At 38.0% G+C, this 16,322-nt stretch overlaps 1 protein-coding gene across 1 annotated transcript in view; it reads left to right on the top strand.

Moving 5' to 3' along the window:
- Nucleotides 1-16,322, top strand: part of PTPRR (protein tyrosine phosphatase receptor type R) — a 145,040-nt gene that overhangs the window by 12,402 nt on the left and 116,316 nt on the right. Inside the window, exon 2 of the mRNA XM_048941154.1 lies at nucleotides 64-368. Coding sequence (XP_048797111.1) covers nucleotides 64-368 — 305 coding nt within the window. The remainder of the gene's footprint in view (nucleotides 1-63; nucleotides 369-16,322) is intronic.

The following is a 16,322-nucleotide window of genomic DNA, read 5'->3' as shown; positions in this document are numbered from 1 at the left end:
TTCCTGAATCACCTACAGAATACCCAAGAGAGACCTTCTGAACTTATTCTTTTCTTTTCTCAGGATGCTTTTCTGGAGACAGTGACCACTTCTTGACAATTCATCAGCGAAAGAGTGGGAAACCTGTGTTCATTTATCACCATGTGCAGAGTCTGGAAAAAAGTCTGGATACAGATAGTCATAAGAATTCCAAACAACATTTCCATTCTTCTTCCCATACCAAAATAAACAAGCTGCACCCTGCAATAGTTGTTAAGTCAACGTTCCCCAGACCTGCCTACGACCCATCCCTCAATCTGTTAGCTATGACAGGTCAAGACTTGGAAGTGGAAAATCTTCCCATTCCTGCGACGAATGTGATTGTTGTGGTAAGTGCCTTTTTTAGGTTTCTGGAAATGTTTTGTGAATAAATGTGCTTATAGACAGATATAGGCACAGATTTTAAAGCTGTGCATCCAAAGTCCATATTCTTCATCCTGGGTGATCATCTACATATAACTAATTACCATACATCTTGACATTCTTTACTTTAGTAGAACTTGCATTTGTATGACCTCACTGTGATCAACAAGAAATCTGATGAACCAATGTAGAATATAGTCTATCTGAACTTACCTTTAATCCTCTTGATTGGTATTTTCCCTGCTTTCACTGTGTGGTTTTCAAATTTATTCTGCGTAGGTCATAAGAAAATGCTCTTGGTAAGAGTTCTACAGAGGCAGGGAGATTCTAAAAGGCAGAAAAAAAGGTTTCATTCACTTCTGTTTTTCTAGCATACCCACCATTATGCTTACAAGTTGTTTGAGAGGAAGTCTATTTATTGCAAAAATTAAGACTGTTTTTGTTGGTATAAGGCACGTATGTTCCTTCTGGGGGAGTATGGTCTGGGACCCTTCTTGTTCAGTTACCTGTGTGATCTTGCCCATTTTTAGAAAGGTGATGGCAGCAGCCCTTCCTGTATTGGAGGTCATGCCAGTGGAACCATCCACTGATGCCACATGGCTGCATCTTCATTCTTCATGCCAGGAGCAGGACAGTATCAGTGGAACTGTCCTCTGTGGAGAGGTAGCACATTCTGCATACATTCTGCACTGGCACTGCTCTGCCTCATCCTGGTGCATGGCTAGCCCTGTCTGATTGCACTGAAGAGCATCAGGCTTGGGCTTATCCTTCTTCTTCTAAGGGAACAACTACTATTCATAATGGCTCACTCACTCATTACAGTTAACTAATGAAGATTAAACTGAAACAATGTGACTAATTACAGTCAGCAGCTATTTTCCTAATTCTGTGAATTGCTCTTCTCAAAAGATGCTAGATTAATAAAGAATGGCCTTTGCAAACAAGGAAAGAAGACAGGCTGTGCAGTGCTGGGAGATATTAGCACAGGAAGTGTTTCAGAATTGACACAGTTCCATTTGTTGTTGGTACTTCTGGAGATCTGCCTTCACGAACACAAAGAGTAGCTTTCTGTACAACATGCTGAGATTATTGGAGTGCAGTAAATGCTAGCTAATAGTAAAAAAATACTATTTATTTTCACAGTATCACAGAGTGGCTTAGGTTGGCAGGGCCCTCTTGGCCCATCTGCTCAACCCCTGCCCAACAGGGCCACTAGAGCAGGGTGCCCTGGGCCACATCCTGGTGGCTTGTGATCATCACCAGGGAGGAGACTCTCCAGCCTCTGGGCAGCCTGTGCCAGCTCTCTGTCACTGCACAGCACAGAAGTGCTGTCTGTTGTTTAGAAGGAATCTACTGTACTACTTATGACCATTGCCTCTTGTCCTGGCACTGAGCAACAATGATGAGTGCTTGGCTCTACTTTGAATGTTTATTTCACAGCTCGGTCTGGCCTCAGAAAGTCATGTTTTGGGCTTATTTGCATCCCCCATGAACAAGATCCCCTAATTTGAGGTAAGTGGCTATCATAATCAGGAATAGGCTCAGCTGTATTGAAGTATGCTACTGCAGTACATTTCAGAGCAAAATGAGACACTGACAGACTTGCTTCAATGGGGTCATGTCAGCTGCCCACACCAAAGCTGTATGATACTGATCTGGAGGACATGCCAAAAAACCTTGCCACAGCCAGCAACGCCAGCTGCAAAGTGAAGCGCCCTGCCCTCTTTTCCTACAGCAAGCATTGTTTCACCTCCTGTGAAGACAGAACCCAACAAGGACAAAGAATTCAGAATATACATTACCTCTTGTTTCATGTTTGTTTTTTTTTCATTAAATGACACTGTTACATGAATGGTTATTTTAGCAGAGCTTTGAGTGTTTTTGGAGACTCACAGTCCTCAACTTTAAATGCAAAAATCTTACAAAATATTCTGGGGCTGCCCTGGTTCTAGCTGACTGGCTCTGTGCCTGCATCAAAACCGAAATAAGGCAGATTCTCAATTGGCAGTCACATTTAAAAGAAAAAAGTTCTATTAAATCTACATTAAGTTCTCATTAAGCAACCTCAATCCCAAGCATTGCTACTTTATTTGTAGGATGGAGCTCCTGCTCTGAAGCATTCTGCTCTGGCTGACAACCATATGTGCTTTAAGGGGGAAAGTAACAACATGATCTGATTGTAACATGAAAGCTGTTCATTGCTGGGATCTTGAACTATCTCTAGGTGTGTTCAAGGACTGTGTTTTTAGTGGAGTTTAAATGCCATCCTGTAAGAAAAAAGCTTTTTGGGAGCGTATGTTTTAAAGCACAGAGCAACCTGGGTAGCTCAGTAATTGCACAATAAAAAATGTTGAAGGTGTCTTCCTCCGAAGGGCAGCTGTCCCACAGCAGGGTGGTTGCCATCATCCAAGTACAGCCCTGCTTTTCCAAGTCTCTGCGCTTGGACGTTTGGCTTCTCCCTCACAAATTTCACGTTAAGTAGATTGTGATCTTGTTTCTGTTGCTAAGGGAGTCTGTTTTGTTTCGAATGCATGCATGTTTTGAATGAGCACTTGCTGCTTGTTGCTGCTTTTTGTTTTTATTATGTAGGGCAAGTGGCAACATTTGTTGTTTTGCCCTGGCTGACCTGTTCTTGTTCCAGCCTGTAGCAATGTTGTTGGTTGCTCAACTTGAAAGGGCAATTGCTGGTGTTAATGCTTCCTGTAATCCAGTTACATGACTAGTGCACACTGTGATTTAGTATGAAAGCCTGCAAGGGGAATTATTTTTTTAAATAAATCAGTGCTGTTGCAGCTCTGCAAAGGGGAAGAAAAGGAATTCAATCTAATTTCAGTGACTTGAGGTCCATTTTCTCCATGATGGAGCTGGAAAGGTAGAGTGAATGGATGACTAATGCTCAACAATTACAAGGTTATGTTTTGTGCTAAGGAGCAGGCCATCTGACAAGCAAAATGTTGCCAATGCACAGAAGAGTGCTGTGCAGCCAACAATTCTGCCGTGTTGTGTCGAAAATTGATGTTTTGTGATTGTACCAGTTAAGAAAGCATTTTAAGAACTAATATTGCTGAACCTGGGAAAATTGTAGTGCTTGTTTGCTGGAAGGAGGAAGAGGGATTTATTTTATGGGAATAAGTGTTCTATAGCTGGGAGCTTTCTGTCACAATACCTAATACCACGTTCTTATTATTTTCCTCTTTTTTTTTTTCCCCTTTGGTGCCCAAGTTCTGTTGAGAAAGTGAGGACAACTGAGATCTCTTGGAAGCATTTTGGCCATTTTATCAATGTCTGTGTGTAGCCACATGTTCTGTTTAGCTGTCTTTCAGGAATACATGAGACCACTCATCCAAAAATCATGTGATTAATATAAGACATTACTTTACTGCTTGGTAAAACTTAAGATTTTATATTTTTGTGGGTTTTGTTTGGCGCACGTTAGAGAGTTTGCAGTGAAATGAACAAATTCTCCGAAAGGGTTTGTGTTTATTTCAAGTCTTTCCAGTACTGAATACAAGCACCACAAAGGTCAAGGCAGTACACAGAGATCAGAAATATGTATATAAACACTTATTATTAAAAACGTTGCTGCTTTCAGCAAACTTTAAAAAAAAAAAAAGACTAAATATACATTAAAATGAGGAATGCTCCAAAAGTAATGCCTCCTACAATATTACAGTGTTCCCATGATGGCAGCGACATAGGTTCAGCAGTAGAGGCTGAACCTTCCCACCAATATTCCATTACATTGGAAATGAATGGGAGGCATTACTTTCACAATGACCTACGTGTATATACAGTGAACATTAAAAAAAAAAAAAAAAAAAAAAAAGGCTAGTCCTGAAATCACTCGTAATCTGGTGTAGTTTAGTCTGTCCAAAGTCTCTCTCAGACACACAGGCGTGTTGTGCTAATACTTGATATAGTTTCTCAGATGCAGTGCTTCTCCTTCCATTTCCATGTCTTTCCGTGTAAAGCTGAATTTCTCTCATAGCTGCAGCTTTGCCATACAATTAGATCTATTTTATCCTCAGTGTTTGAACCTTCAAAAAAACTGAAAACATGAAAGTGTTTCAGGTGCTGAGATGGGATTCAGAAGAAGAATAAAGCACATGAATGTAAGTGTAAATCCGCATATCAGCTAGCCTACTGGTAGCCTGTTAATTTGTCTAGCACTATTCTAACCAATTTCTGCATGAATAGGAAGTTGGTATTGGTCAGAAACCACACCTGGTAGTCATACTGTGGACACCCAAGTAAGCTCTTGCTTCCTTACTGACACAGCTTTACATGTATATGTTTATTCCTCCATCTGTTCCCTGTTTCCTGATGCATCAGGTCTTTCATTAAAGACCAGGAACTCAGCTACCTTATTTGTTTCTATATTTTATTTCATTATTCTCCACATCTTTTCCTTCTGGAATTATCTATTTTTTTCAAATTATTTGTACTTTGGTCAGTTTATGGCTTCAACATTGCCTGTCCCATCCTTGTTTCTCCAGTAACAAATTGAATATCTTGCTCTATCCTCCTTCAACTTACTGTTGATGCAAATCTTGCTACTTTGAAGATTGGTCAAAGGGAACCAGATCATAAAATGTCCCTTTTTCTTATCACTGGCTTTATTGGAATGTAGAAGAAAAACTGTAGGAGAACTTGATTAAAAAAATGGGGTCATTCAGTCCTTCCAGTCATTTTTAGCCCCAAACTATTTATCCTGTAGGTACATTTTTATGTTTTTTAGAAGACTACAAACCAGAAGTAAATCTTAATTTGGGGAGTTTGAGGAGTAAGTGATGCCTGAGAATGTTCTTCCTATGGAACAGTTTCTGAAAGCAACTGTTGTGCTACTGTTGCTCACGAACTGTCTGCCTTCCATCATGTGTTGTGTGACACGCTATGCTGTGTGACCAACTAACAACAGTTAGTTAGGAAGTCATTAAAAATGTTGATTTTATTTTCCTATTACACACAGTATGGCAGTGTTCTTATTTTCACTGGGATAGATGACATATCTATGTGTATGTATAGTTCTCTCTGCACTTACATGCAATTATACTAGCTATACTATATTATCATAATTCATATATTATCATATTCAGTAAGCGACTGAAGAGCTGCTTTGTGTGTGAACATAGGTTCTCAGTCTTGATTGTCAAACTCCAAAAGGAATTTAGAATCATAGAATCATTAAGGTTGGAAAAAAATGCTAAGATCATCTAGTCCAACCATCAACCCATCATCACCATACCAACTAAACCATGTCCCTCAGTGCCACATATTCACTTTCTTGAACACCTCCAGGGACAGTGACTCCACCACCTCCCTGGGCAGCCTGTTCCAATGCCTCACCACTCTTTCTGAAAATAATCTTTTCTTAATATTCAACCTAAACCTCCCCTGGCGCAACTTAAAGCCATTATGTCTGCACACCTTCTGGTGCAGAAAGAGATCATGGGCAGCTTGGTGCTGTGACTCAGGGAGCAATAGGCCCTACTCCTCTCCTTCAGTACAAATACCCTAAATTCACTCCTTTGAAGGCCCTATGAAGAAGTAGTCAAAACACTCTTGAAACAATAATAAGCTAAAAAATGGGGTAAGAGTAAGGCATAAATTTGTTATCAGTCACTAGATCAAGTAGTCCTTAAACTATCAGGTCAACCAATACTAGGACAAGCAGCCAAGCTAGCAGTTTATGGAGCATAACAAGAAAGTCAAATGTCACTTTTTGCCCCTGAGGCCAGTTATAGCCAGCCCAAGATGGAGATTGGCATTGGGCCAGGCAGAGGAAACACGAGTAAAAGATTGTGTATCTGCAGTAAGTTCTCAAAGGAGCTCTCTGCAGAGTAAGATCTTCAAATCTTATCAAATGGTGCTTCGTGTTTCCAGGTCATATATTTGTCTGATACTTGAAACAACAGAAGACAAATGCTGTGCTGATCAACAGTGAAGTTTTAAGATCTTATTATAATTACAGTGCTGAATTGTTAACAACCTCTTAAAATTAGCCACACATTACAACAGTGAGTAATGTCAGTCAGTACCCTTAGTTATATAGTTGTTGTTGTGTCCCTTTACACCATGACCAGATCTTCACAGTATCTGGCTTCTGAAATAAATCCACCTTCTAATTACAGATGAATGGACGCTGTTATCTTAGTCTTTTCTTAAGTAATTACACTAGGCTCAACATATCTGCAGCAACCCTTTCAAATAGCCCTAGTAGCCTGCAGCTCTGTCATTGTGGATTTTGTTTGCACAAGGAAGTCTAGAGTTTTCATTAGTTGGCCTCATTTGCTTTCTGCTTCCTTCTGTGCACTTCAGCGGGGATAATTGCATGCTGAACCATTATCGTGGTATTGTGTTTGCTGTCATCTTTGTAGAAAACAGGAAAGATTGCATTATGTTGTAACTTGCACTAAAGCTTCCTTAAGGCATTTTTTTTGTCATCCAGCTGGCAAAATGTTAATGGAATGTTAGTGGAATATTCAGCAACTCAGTGCTTTAATTGATTAACTTACTGCTGGCAACTTCAGGGTTATTTTCTGTATCATACAGTGAGATGCTAAACTTGAACAAAAGCTAGTCATGTCTTTCATAAATCACTCAGAGCCTCTTTGATCACAAGGTTTTCCTTTCCCATCATTTTTCAGTGAAGGGAAAATGTTTCTTGAAGTCATTTCATTTTCTTTGTGAGCTGCACAGTTTAAATGAAAAGTGGATCTTAGAAGCAGGCATGTTTTATGTTTTTAAACTCAATGTTATATCTTCCTTAGCAGTTAATATTGCATAGTTCATCTGTAGGAAAAAGATAAGGTGTCAACTGTTGATACTTCTTTCAGCTTCATGTTACTGTGATCGGCCAGTCTCAACTATTAAGTAGATTCCTGTGTAGGAAAAACAGATCTGCCTATGTTTTTCTTTTTTTTGTTGTTTTTTTTCCAAATTTTTTTCCTCCAGGAAAACTTTTGAATTGATAAAATCCTTTTTGGCAAAACAGAGATTTTTCATGAAATTGGATTGAATTCAGCAGCAGTTGCAGCCAAATCAAAGATCCTCGCCTTTGTTTAAGCATTTCCAAAATGTCTCAGAAATGTGGGGGAACTTAGATATGAGAAAAAGTCTGAATGCTCAGGTTTGAAAGGCCTGGCTCAAAGCCTTGCTTTAAAGAGCATAAGGGGAGAACTGAACCTGAGTCGTTCCTGAACAAAGGGGTACAGGATAGCCCTTGTTTCATGATCACATTTCTTTGACTTAAAAGAAGTCAAACAAAAAAAAGCTGACTGAAAATTCAAAGTTGTGTTGATCTTAGGCTGATCCAATACAATTTTTTCTATGTGTTTTTATTTAGTCCTTGAAATAGAGGTAAAAAAAAATAAAAGCAAACAGTCCCCTGCTGCCTCCTTATTACATGGTCCCATTTATTTCTATGTTTGAAGTATTCTTCTGAGCAATTTCTGTACCATGCTGTACTGACTTCCAGGAGAAAAGACACAAAGATTTACACTGCAGTGGATTTTCCTTCCATGCGCATTGTTTGGGTCCTTTATGACAATGCAGTGGCTGCACTTTGGGTGTTGCAGCCTTTCAGCTTCTGAGTTGGTCATGCACCCCTTCGTGACTGGAAATATACTGACTTTGTTCTGCCCAGCAGTCTGGACAGGCTTGTATGTCAGCAATCTGGGAGATTGCTGTGCTCTGTCTTCTGTGTTCTGTTTTCCTTTTATGATGAGCTAACTGCCTAAATATGTTGAGTTACTGCCTAAATATGGCTAAGGAAAGGAAGAGTTTCCTGGCACACAACATTCAAGCTGCCATCACTGGATTCACAGGGGCCTGATATGCAAATTTGGACATGAACCAAATGACTTTGCTGGGATCATGAGATCCACCCATTAACGAATAAATATTTTGGCAACTCACTGCAACAGATCTGTGTATTGTGTTGATGTGTTTAGGACTACAGGCTGAAGAAGCACACTTTTTACATTTATTTATTTATTTATTTTTAAATTCTGTCAGAGCCCTTGGAGAACTATCTTTGTGGAGAGCCAGATTTCCCTCCAGTAACATTTAAAAGGCAGATAAAGGGCACTCAGATGAAAAGACAGCAAGAAGCATGTGTTTCCTTCTCAGTCAGTGTTTTGTCGGATCTGGCAATTCAGCCTCTGGAGTGATCCTTTTGGTTCTTCACTTCTGATGTTGTTAAGGAAAGTGACAGCTTCTCAAAAGTTCCTCAATAGATTCTTCATAATGCGGTTTTGTGTGTAACCTCTTAAATGTTAAGCCTTTCAAAAACAGCTTTCTAAAAATATATGCATTTTTTATCATCACTACGTGAATATATTATATGATTAAAACCTGGTCATGTACTGAATCAGAGAAACAGTTTTAGGAGCTGAAGATGTTCTTTTGAACACACTCCTAAAAAAGCCACACAGATCAAATACTGCTGTCCTTCAGCATCTCTTTGACGAAAAATATATTGAATTCTGAAATGAAGTGCACAGACTAGGAGGATATTGGAATTTGAAAATCATCAGATAACTGTCAGCTGAGTGATGGTTTTTCAGTCCCTCCAGTATCAAAACTGCCATGGAAAGGGGGATTACCCAGGGAGGTAAGCAAAGTGGTACAAAGTCTTTGTCTGTCATTGTTGTTGCTAAAGCATTTAAGTAATGTTTTGCTGACCTGCCTTTGAAGGTCAGTCATGACTGACATTCTGTAATGAAGCTAATTCTTATTTGGCTGTGCAGCACAGTAAAATGGTGGAAAATACATTGAGTGGATGGGGTGCTTTGAATTGAATCTATGGGAGAAGTGTTATGAAAAGTGTTGTGGGTATACATCCAATACAACTGCTAATATAATCATGATGAATAGTGTAGGAAAGTGATTGACAGCTTCTGTTACATCTATGCTTATTTAAACATGAATTGAAACAGACTTAAATTTCAGCCTGTATTAGTTGTTGGAGAATAAAAATGGAACGTCTGCTTTGTACAGATCTGGCTGAGGATACTCATTCTCTTTGGGAATTGTCATTGTGTAACAAACTGCAGTATAGAAATCAATGGTAATATAGTCAGGATTTTTTGTATTTACAGTATGCTAAGGTCAGTTTGACTTGATTTACACCATGTCATTGATTAAGGCTAATTTGGGGTGTTTTGTTTTTTTTTGTCCCTTTACCTATAGATGGCTTCAGAATAAAAGGTTATATTTTTTTCTGGTAATAAATGTACTAGTAACATTGGGAATTTTTTGAAAACACAAATAAATGAAGACCAGTTTGCTCATAATCATGTGATATTCTGGCAACAATTATATCCTTCCGCATTATTTAGCCAAACTGTTGATATGCTTTCTTCAAGCATCACATAACGTATTGTCTAATTAAGATCAAAGTTCTGGAGGGTAATACTTATAAACAAATGCAATATTTCAAATTCTTATTAAAAAAATGATAACAGTTTCGTTTCTGGTACCGTACCATGCAGTTTTATAATAGAGGAGTATTAAAATGCAGATGTTTGGGGCTAGGAAGAATGACATTAAATACTTTTCTGTTCTTGTAAAGTATTTTCATTCTGTGGGCAAAATAAAGCTAACACTATCAAAATGATCTTTGTTGTCTTAAGGTGATGCTGAAAAATAAGCCTGAAACAGAGATCCCATAAATCCCATATCCCAAATAGACATTCTCTGGACTGGTGCAGCAGGATGCTGTGGCTCTGCCAAATTAGCCCAAATTGGAAGCATATATAGGCAATAGAAATTAACCTGAAAATTAAAAAAAATACTCGCTCCTTTTCTTCGACTGTTTAAACTAGCAACAGTAGTTAAAGACCTCTCCCTTTTGTCCCCTTTGTCCATAGCCTACTAAGACAAAAACCATATGAAGGATTTCTAGATCAGCTCTGGCAGAAGTGCTCTCTTAGAGGATGGCTGGTCTGGGAGGATGGAAGGTGATTATTAGCTACGGGAACATGTTTTTTACATACTGTATACATACATAGGTCACTCTGAAAGTAATGCCTCTTATTCATGTAATGGAATATTGGTGGGAAGGTTCAACCTCTACTGCCGTATCACCAACATCTGCCTCTGATGTCAAGGGCCAGTATAATAAAGTAGGGGGCATTGCTTTTGGAGCAGTTCTTGTAGTTTAGTGGTTGGAATCAGAGATTCTTGACTGGAATTGGAATAATAAGGTAACATTAACTATGAATTTAAAGGACCACTCAGATCATGAAATAGCAAGAAAGCAATTGATGGTTTATCTGGGGGGGAAAAAAAAGTCAACAACTGATCCGTCTAGAAATGGGTAATGGGACAGTAATTTAATAGATAGATACTTTGAATTCCATACACTAAATCAAAAATTCAATTGTAGTCTTAATTTTTAAATGTGCTTCCTAAGAAACTGACTGAAAATGGATATAACCTTTAATGAAATAACTGTCATGTGAAGCTTTCAGTAATGAATGAATTAGAAAACCATATGGATACATTAAGTAGAATAATAAATGTACCATACACAAAAGTAGGACATCCATAAATCATTTATGATGTTCTTTCTCATCACTTCTTGGCTCTTTGAGTCTTAATTGAAAGCCAGGGTAGCTGGGTATTAGAACAACTAAATTTGTAAGTCAGATAATACAGACAACTTTCATTTAAGCATTAATTAATTTTAGAAAGCTTGGAGCCTGATACATAAAAATTACTTGCAGAACAGTGCTACTTCAGTCTTTTTTATTTTAATTACTTTTGTCTTTTGACCAATGAAAATTATTCATGTTCTACTTTAACTTGCTCAGCAAATACAATGGGACACCATTGTGGTTATGGAATAAAATGTTGTCTAGCCCAAAGAATTACAGATGCTTCAAACTGCTGCACAGAATATCCACGGAAGACAGTGATTGTTACAATAGCAGTGAATGAGCTTCTTCCCTCTTTTACAGGCACAGATTTAGAAGACCATATTTCACTCTATGCATGGTCCTTCATGCCATTGGAGACCAGGGAATGCTGCAGAAAATATCTTTTTCCTTTATCCTCTTTACTTTTCTTTTTGTTTTTTAAACATATTAACATAAACTCTCTTTTTATCACCTTTTATAGTTTCCTTCCTGGAATCTAACTCATTAAGAAGGTGACCAAAATGAACATTCTGCTGCACCCTATTGTAAAATGTGGCCACAGCATTTATGTTGAAATTAACATGGGGCTTCATCTACAAGTTTATTCTGCCAAAAATGTACAAGTCTTTGACAAAATGATTGGAGATGTTTCAATAAAACATAATACATTGGGAAAAGAAATTATATCTAGATTTACAGTATTTACAGTTCTAAAAATAAAAAAGATTTGGTCTGAGAATAATGTTATTCAGCATGAGCAGCACACCTTTGTTGTGGTGGTACATATGCTGACAAAAAGTAGATAGGCAGCTTATTTTCAGGGGTCATATTTATTCTTGTCCAGATGTTAGAGGGAGATGTTTTTATAATTAAATCCCCACTATTAAAAGTGAGGGTCTAAGTGATGTTGTGGTTAAAGAAAGAAAAAAGGATAACATAAAGCAGCAGTACAGTGATATAAAGTAGTAGTAAGATCATGATGTAAATGTACTGGACACAGCTCATGTCTATCAGATTTTGCCAGCTAAAATCTAGCATCAGTGAATAGAGCTGGCCATCTCTAACCAAAAAAATACATTGGAGTCCCAGTGTTAGCACTGAGTTATGGTATCCTCCTGCATAAGAATTGCTTTGATGTCTCAATATTTGTGTGCTGTTAAACAGAAACCCAAGGGCAACTGAGTACTGACTGTATTTCTAAGCCAGGAAGCGTATTTCTAGGCCAAACTCTTACATTCCTGACTGTCCTACATAGTTGAACCCTTTCTCTAATTTTCATGCAATTTACATTCTCCTCCTGCAATGCTACCGGTTTGTTTGGCTGGTCAGCCAGGTGTGTTTAAGGGTTGGCAATACTTTCTCTTGGCCCATACCAAATTCACTTACTTTCTCTCGTTTTCAGTGAACTGAAAAATTGGCTTAAAATCTTGCAGCTGTAGGCTTTCCTAGAGGCTAGCCAAAATTTCTTTGCATGCCCTTTTTGACTCATGGGCTGCCAGTTGACCAGTCCTCATCTGTTTTGAGCACAACCTTATAAATTCTTTTCATTAAAGGTAAGAGACTTTAAATGGAGAATTCAGTGCTTTTGGCATTCTGTATGTTCAGCTCTTTTGATCAATCACTGAAGAAATTAAATACTTCAGAAACACATATCTGCTGTATGAAAGGTCTGTCCAGTCACTGTGGCCTCATTAATTTCTTCTGTGTTCCCAGTTCCAGTGATCCCTGACTATGCCAAATAACACTGTATAAAGTTTGGCAAAGGCTGCTAGCTTTCCTTTGTTGTCTTAACGCTGTCAGAACTCCCTCCACCCGTTGTTTTACCACTATTGATCTTTGCTTTTTTGGCAATGCTATTACTATTATAGTTTCTTCATTTGTAATAGAAAGACATTTACTATAATCTTTGGCTCCAGTGCTTAGTAATTTGTTTTTTTTTTTTTTTTTTGGCTCTTCTATCTTAACATATAGGCTACATCTTTGCTTTCTTAAGTTTTATTCTGCCTAGAAGCTGACTTACTCTGGCTCTATCTTTGGCTTTCTTTTCCTTCTCTTGTCTCTAATTGTTGAATTCTTTCAAAATTGCTTTGAGACTGGTGCAAAACAAAAATACTTTGATATCACATCAGCTGCCAACCAGTTCTCTAATAGCTTATTAGTTATGGAGAGGATAGCAATAGTGCAGTTGAGTTGTTCGGATGGTAGATCAAGACTCACTGAAATAAAGTCTTTGAGATCAAAACCACAAGATAGAGTTGTCTGAAAGTAATATTCCTTTTTACTGATTTCAGAGGTTGTAAAAAGATTAATTTACTTTAATTGGGAAGTGAGGAAGAAATGGGATGGCATCACAAAATGGCCAAGATCCCAGAGATCAAGGCATACAGCTACTGTGGAAGGTCAGGTTCAAGCACTACATTTGCCACATCCTGGTCAGAGCCAAGATTCACAAGGAAGAAATTAATTAAAGTGATTAATTAATAAAGTTAATTTTCTACCTTCATTTCACTTTTTGGGTGGACCTGAGACAGGATCAGGAAGGAGTCTTTTCAGTGCACTTAGGATTGGTCTTGCCTTTGATATATGAGAATTCCAGAAGGGCAAGTCTCTTCAAGACACTGAAATACTTTGCTCTCCTTTCCAGATCAATTTTTATTTAATTATTTGCACTGAGTGGAGTTTGTGGTGTGGTGGAAAAAAGGTTTGTCTGGAAGTTTACTTGTTCACTTAATCATGGGGCATGTGAAGGTCAAAGCATTAATTCTTTATTCTGAGGCATATACAGATCAAGGACTTGAGCAGAAGTATCCCGTAGCCAGTATAAAGCTCTTACCACAAGTCTATTGCTTTTTCTCAAGTAAATAGATCTCCTTAAGGTCTTCATCAGATTGGCTATTTGTGAGAGCATCATCAATAAGTGATTTCTCCGAAGTAGAAGACACACGATTTTGAGGAGTTCTAGGGATGAGGGTGGATAGTGATAGGACAAGAGGGAATGGTTTTAAACTGAGACAGAGGAGGTTTAGGTTAGATATTAGGAGGAAGTTTTTCACCCAGAGGGTGGTGACGCACTGGAACAGGTTGCCCAAGGGGGTTGTGGATTCCCCATCGCTGGAGGCATTCAAGGTCAGGCTGGATGTGGCTCTGGGCAGCCTGGTCTGGTGGTTGGTCATCCTGCACATAGTGGGGGGGTTCAAACTCGATGGTCATTGTGGTCCTTTTCAACCCAAGCCATCCTATGATCCTATGATATGATTCTATGACAAGAGCTAGAGAAAGAAGCTGTTCTTACCTGTTCTTTTGCGAAGAGCCTGTATGAAATCAGAAGTGTATTGACTCAATGCAGATTATGCTGATATGGGTGCACTGTGTTCTTCACGCAACCTAGTTAGCAGGGAAGTTCTGCAACCTTGCTAAAGAAAAAAACTGAAGAAAACACTACCTAGCGAAAATAAGGACCATAACATCTATACAGAGAGATAAGACCGTATGTAGTCCGTGTGTATTCTCTGGTAAAATGGAGAGGCAGAATTTGGTGTTCAAAATCAGTACCAGATGGGTTACATAAACAGAAAGAAATGAATAAAATTTCACTGTAGTCATTTTTGCATACTCTCTTTGGAAACACTATTTATTATCCAAAGAAGCCAGTTTAAAATTCTCCATGAATGGCCAAGAATTATTTAATTAAAATCATAATGTCAGCTAGACAAGAGTTGCAGCTGAACTTGCACCAAATTGTTTCTCTATTGTTCATTCTCTCCTCAATTGTATTTTTTACTGGGACCAATGCTACTGCTGATGTGAATTGATTTAAAACTTAGAAGAATCCAATGAGCTTGATGTGCTCCATGGAAAGCTTGTATTTCTTTCCATTTAATCAGGCGTATAACATATGCAGACGCACTGATTGAAAGGAACATTGCGAAAGTTTTTATACATTCTTCCTTTTTTATCCTTTTCTGTAATGGCTAACCATTCAGTGCTTGCCATGCAATATTCTCTTCCCCATTTTTATCCTTTCATTTTTGTAGTGAATGTAGTGGAGGTCTTACTTCCACCATATGTAGCCTGTGCTTTTTACTACATTTGTACCACTGTCCATTCAAGCAGTCCCTGATGATTTTCTTTCATCTGTCCCCTCTCTGACTCTGCTATATGTGAGTTATATAAATACTTTAATTGTATCTCATACATCCCTTGTCTTTTCCTCTTTTTGACATGTGTTTGGGTTTCAGGGTATGCCAGGGCAAATATCCATTCTCACCCCAAATCTTTCATAATAAATTCAGACTTGGAAAAGTACTTTAAGTAGCATGTTCAACTTCCTTAATAATGCCTCCATACAGCTGCAGAAAGTGAAACTCTGTTTTTCTCCTTGGAGCTCCACTTTGTTCTTTAGCACACAACTGTCTCTGCCCTTTCTTGCACTTTCTGATTCTCATATAATGCATTTCAACTCTCCTATTCTTTAGTAGTATGCTTTTCCCCAGATCTTTTCTTTCTGCTCATTTATCTTTTGCTCCTCTCCTCTAGACTTGTAGCCTCAAACTACATTACTTATTTCTTTTTTTATTTTTAAATATTTCTTACTCCATGCTTCTCTTTTCTTCCCCTGTCTTTCCTTCCACTGTGCACACACCCCTTTTTCCCCTGTGCCCTTTTCTGTTACCATATCTCTGACAATATAGTGGAAATATAGTCCTTTTCTTCAACAGTTATGTGCATCTTCTCAGCATATATTGTGGCAAAAGAGCAGGTGCCCATAACTCTGTTTTTAGTCAGATATTGTCTATTTTTTGTTCTTGTTTGTTTGTTTTGTTTTATTTTTTCATGGCGAATAACTGTTGTAGTTCATTGTGAGTATTTCTAAACCTCTTTTCTTCTGTTAACTTGGAAAAAAAATAATGAGACAACTTGTTCCTCTGGTACGGGTTCTTTTGCTTTAGCAGCATTCCTTGGTCCCAGATAAAACTTTGCTATTTTTATTGAAATATAATAGAAGAAAATAGACTTTCACTTTAAAAAGGTTCACATTTACCACAGAAGTCTGGCTAAAAGAAACTAAATTAATGTCTGCTGAAAAACGGTGAAAAGTTATTTCAGTTGAAGTGGATATTCATTTAAAATTAACTGAGTGTAAGGTGTACATGTAAAAGACCACTTAAAAATAAAAAATACTTTTATTTATTTGCATACAGATACAAAAAAAAAAAAAAAAGTTGTATTTTCTAAGCCATTGTCCAGATTAAATTTGTACCCTGTGTAGCTGAGTGG

Source organism: Lagopus muta, chromosome 1 (assembly GCF_023343835.1).
Source record: "Lagopus muta isolate bLagMut1 chromosome 1, bLagMut1 primary, whole genome shotgun sequence".
Lineage (NCBI taxonomy): Eukaryota > Metazoa > Chordata > Aves > Galliformes > Phasianidae > Lagopus > Lagopus muta.
Note: the sequence above shows the minus strand (reverse complement) of the source record. Positions and strands in the feature narration are given on the sequence as shown.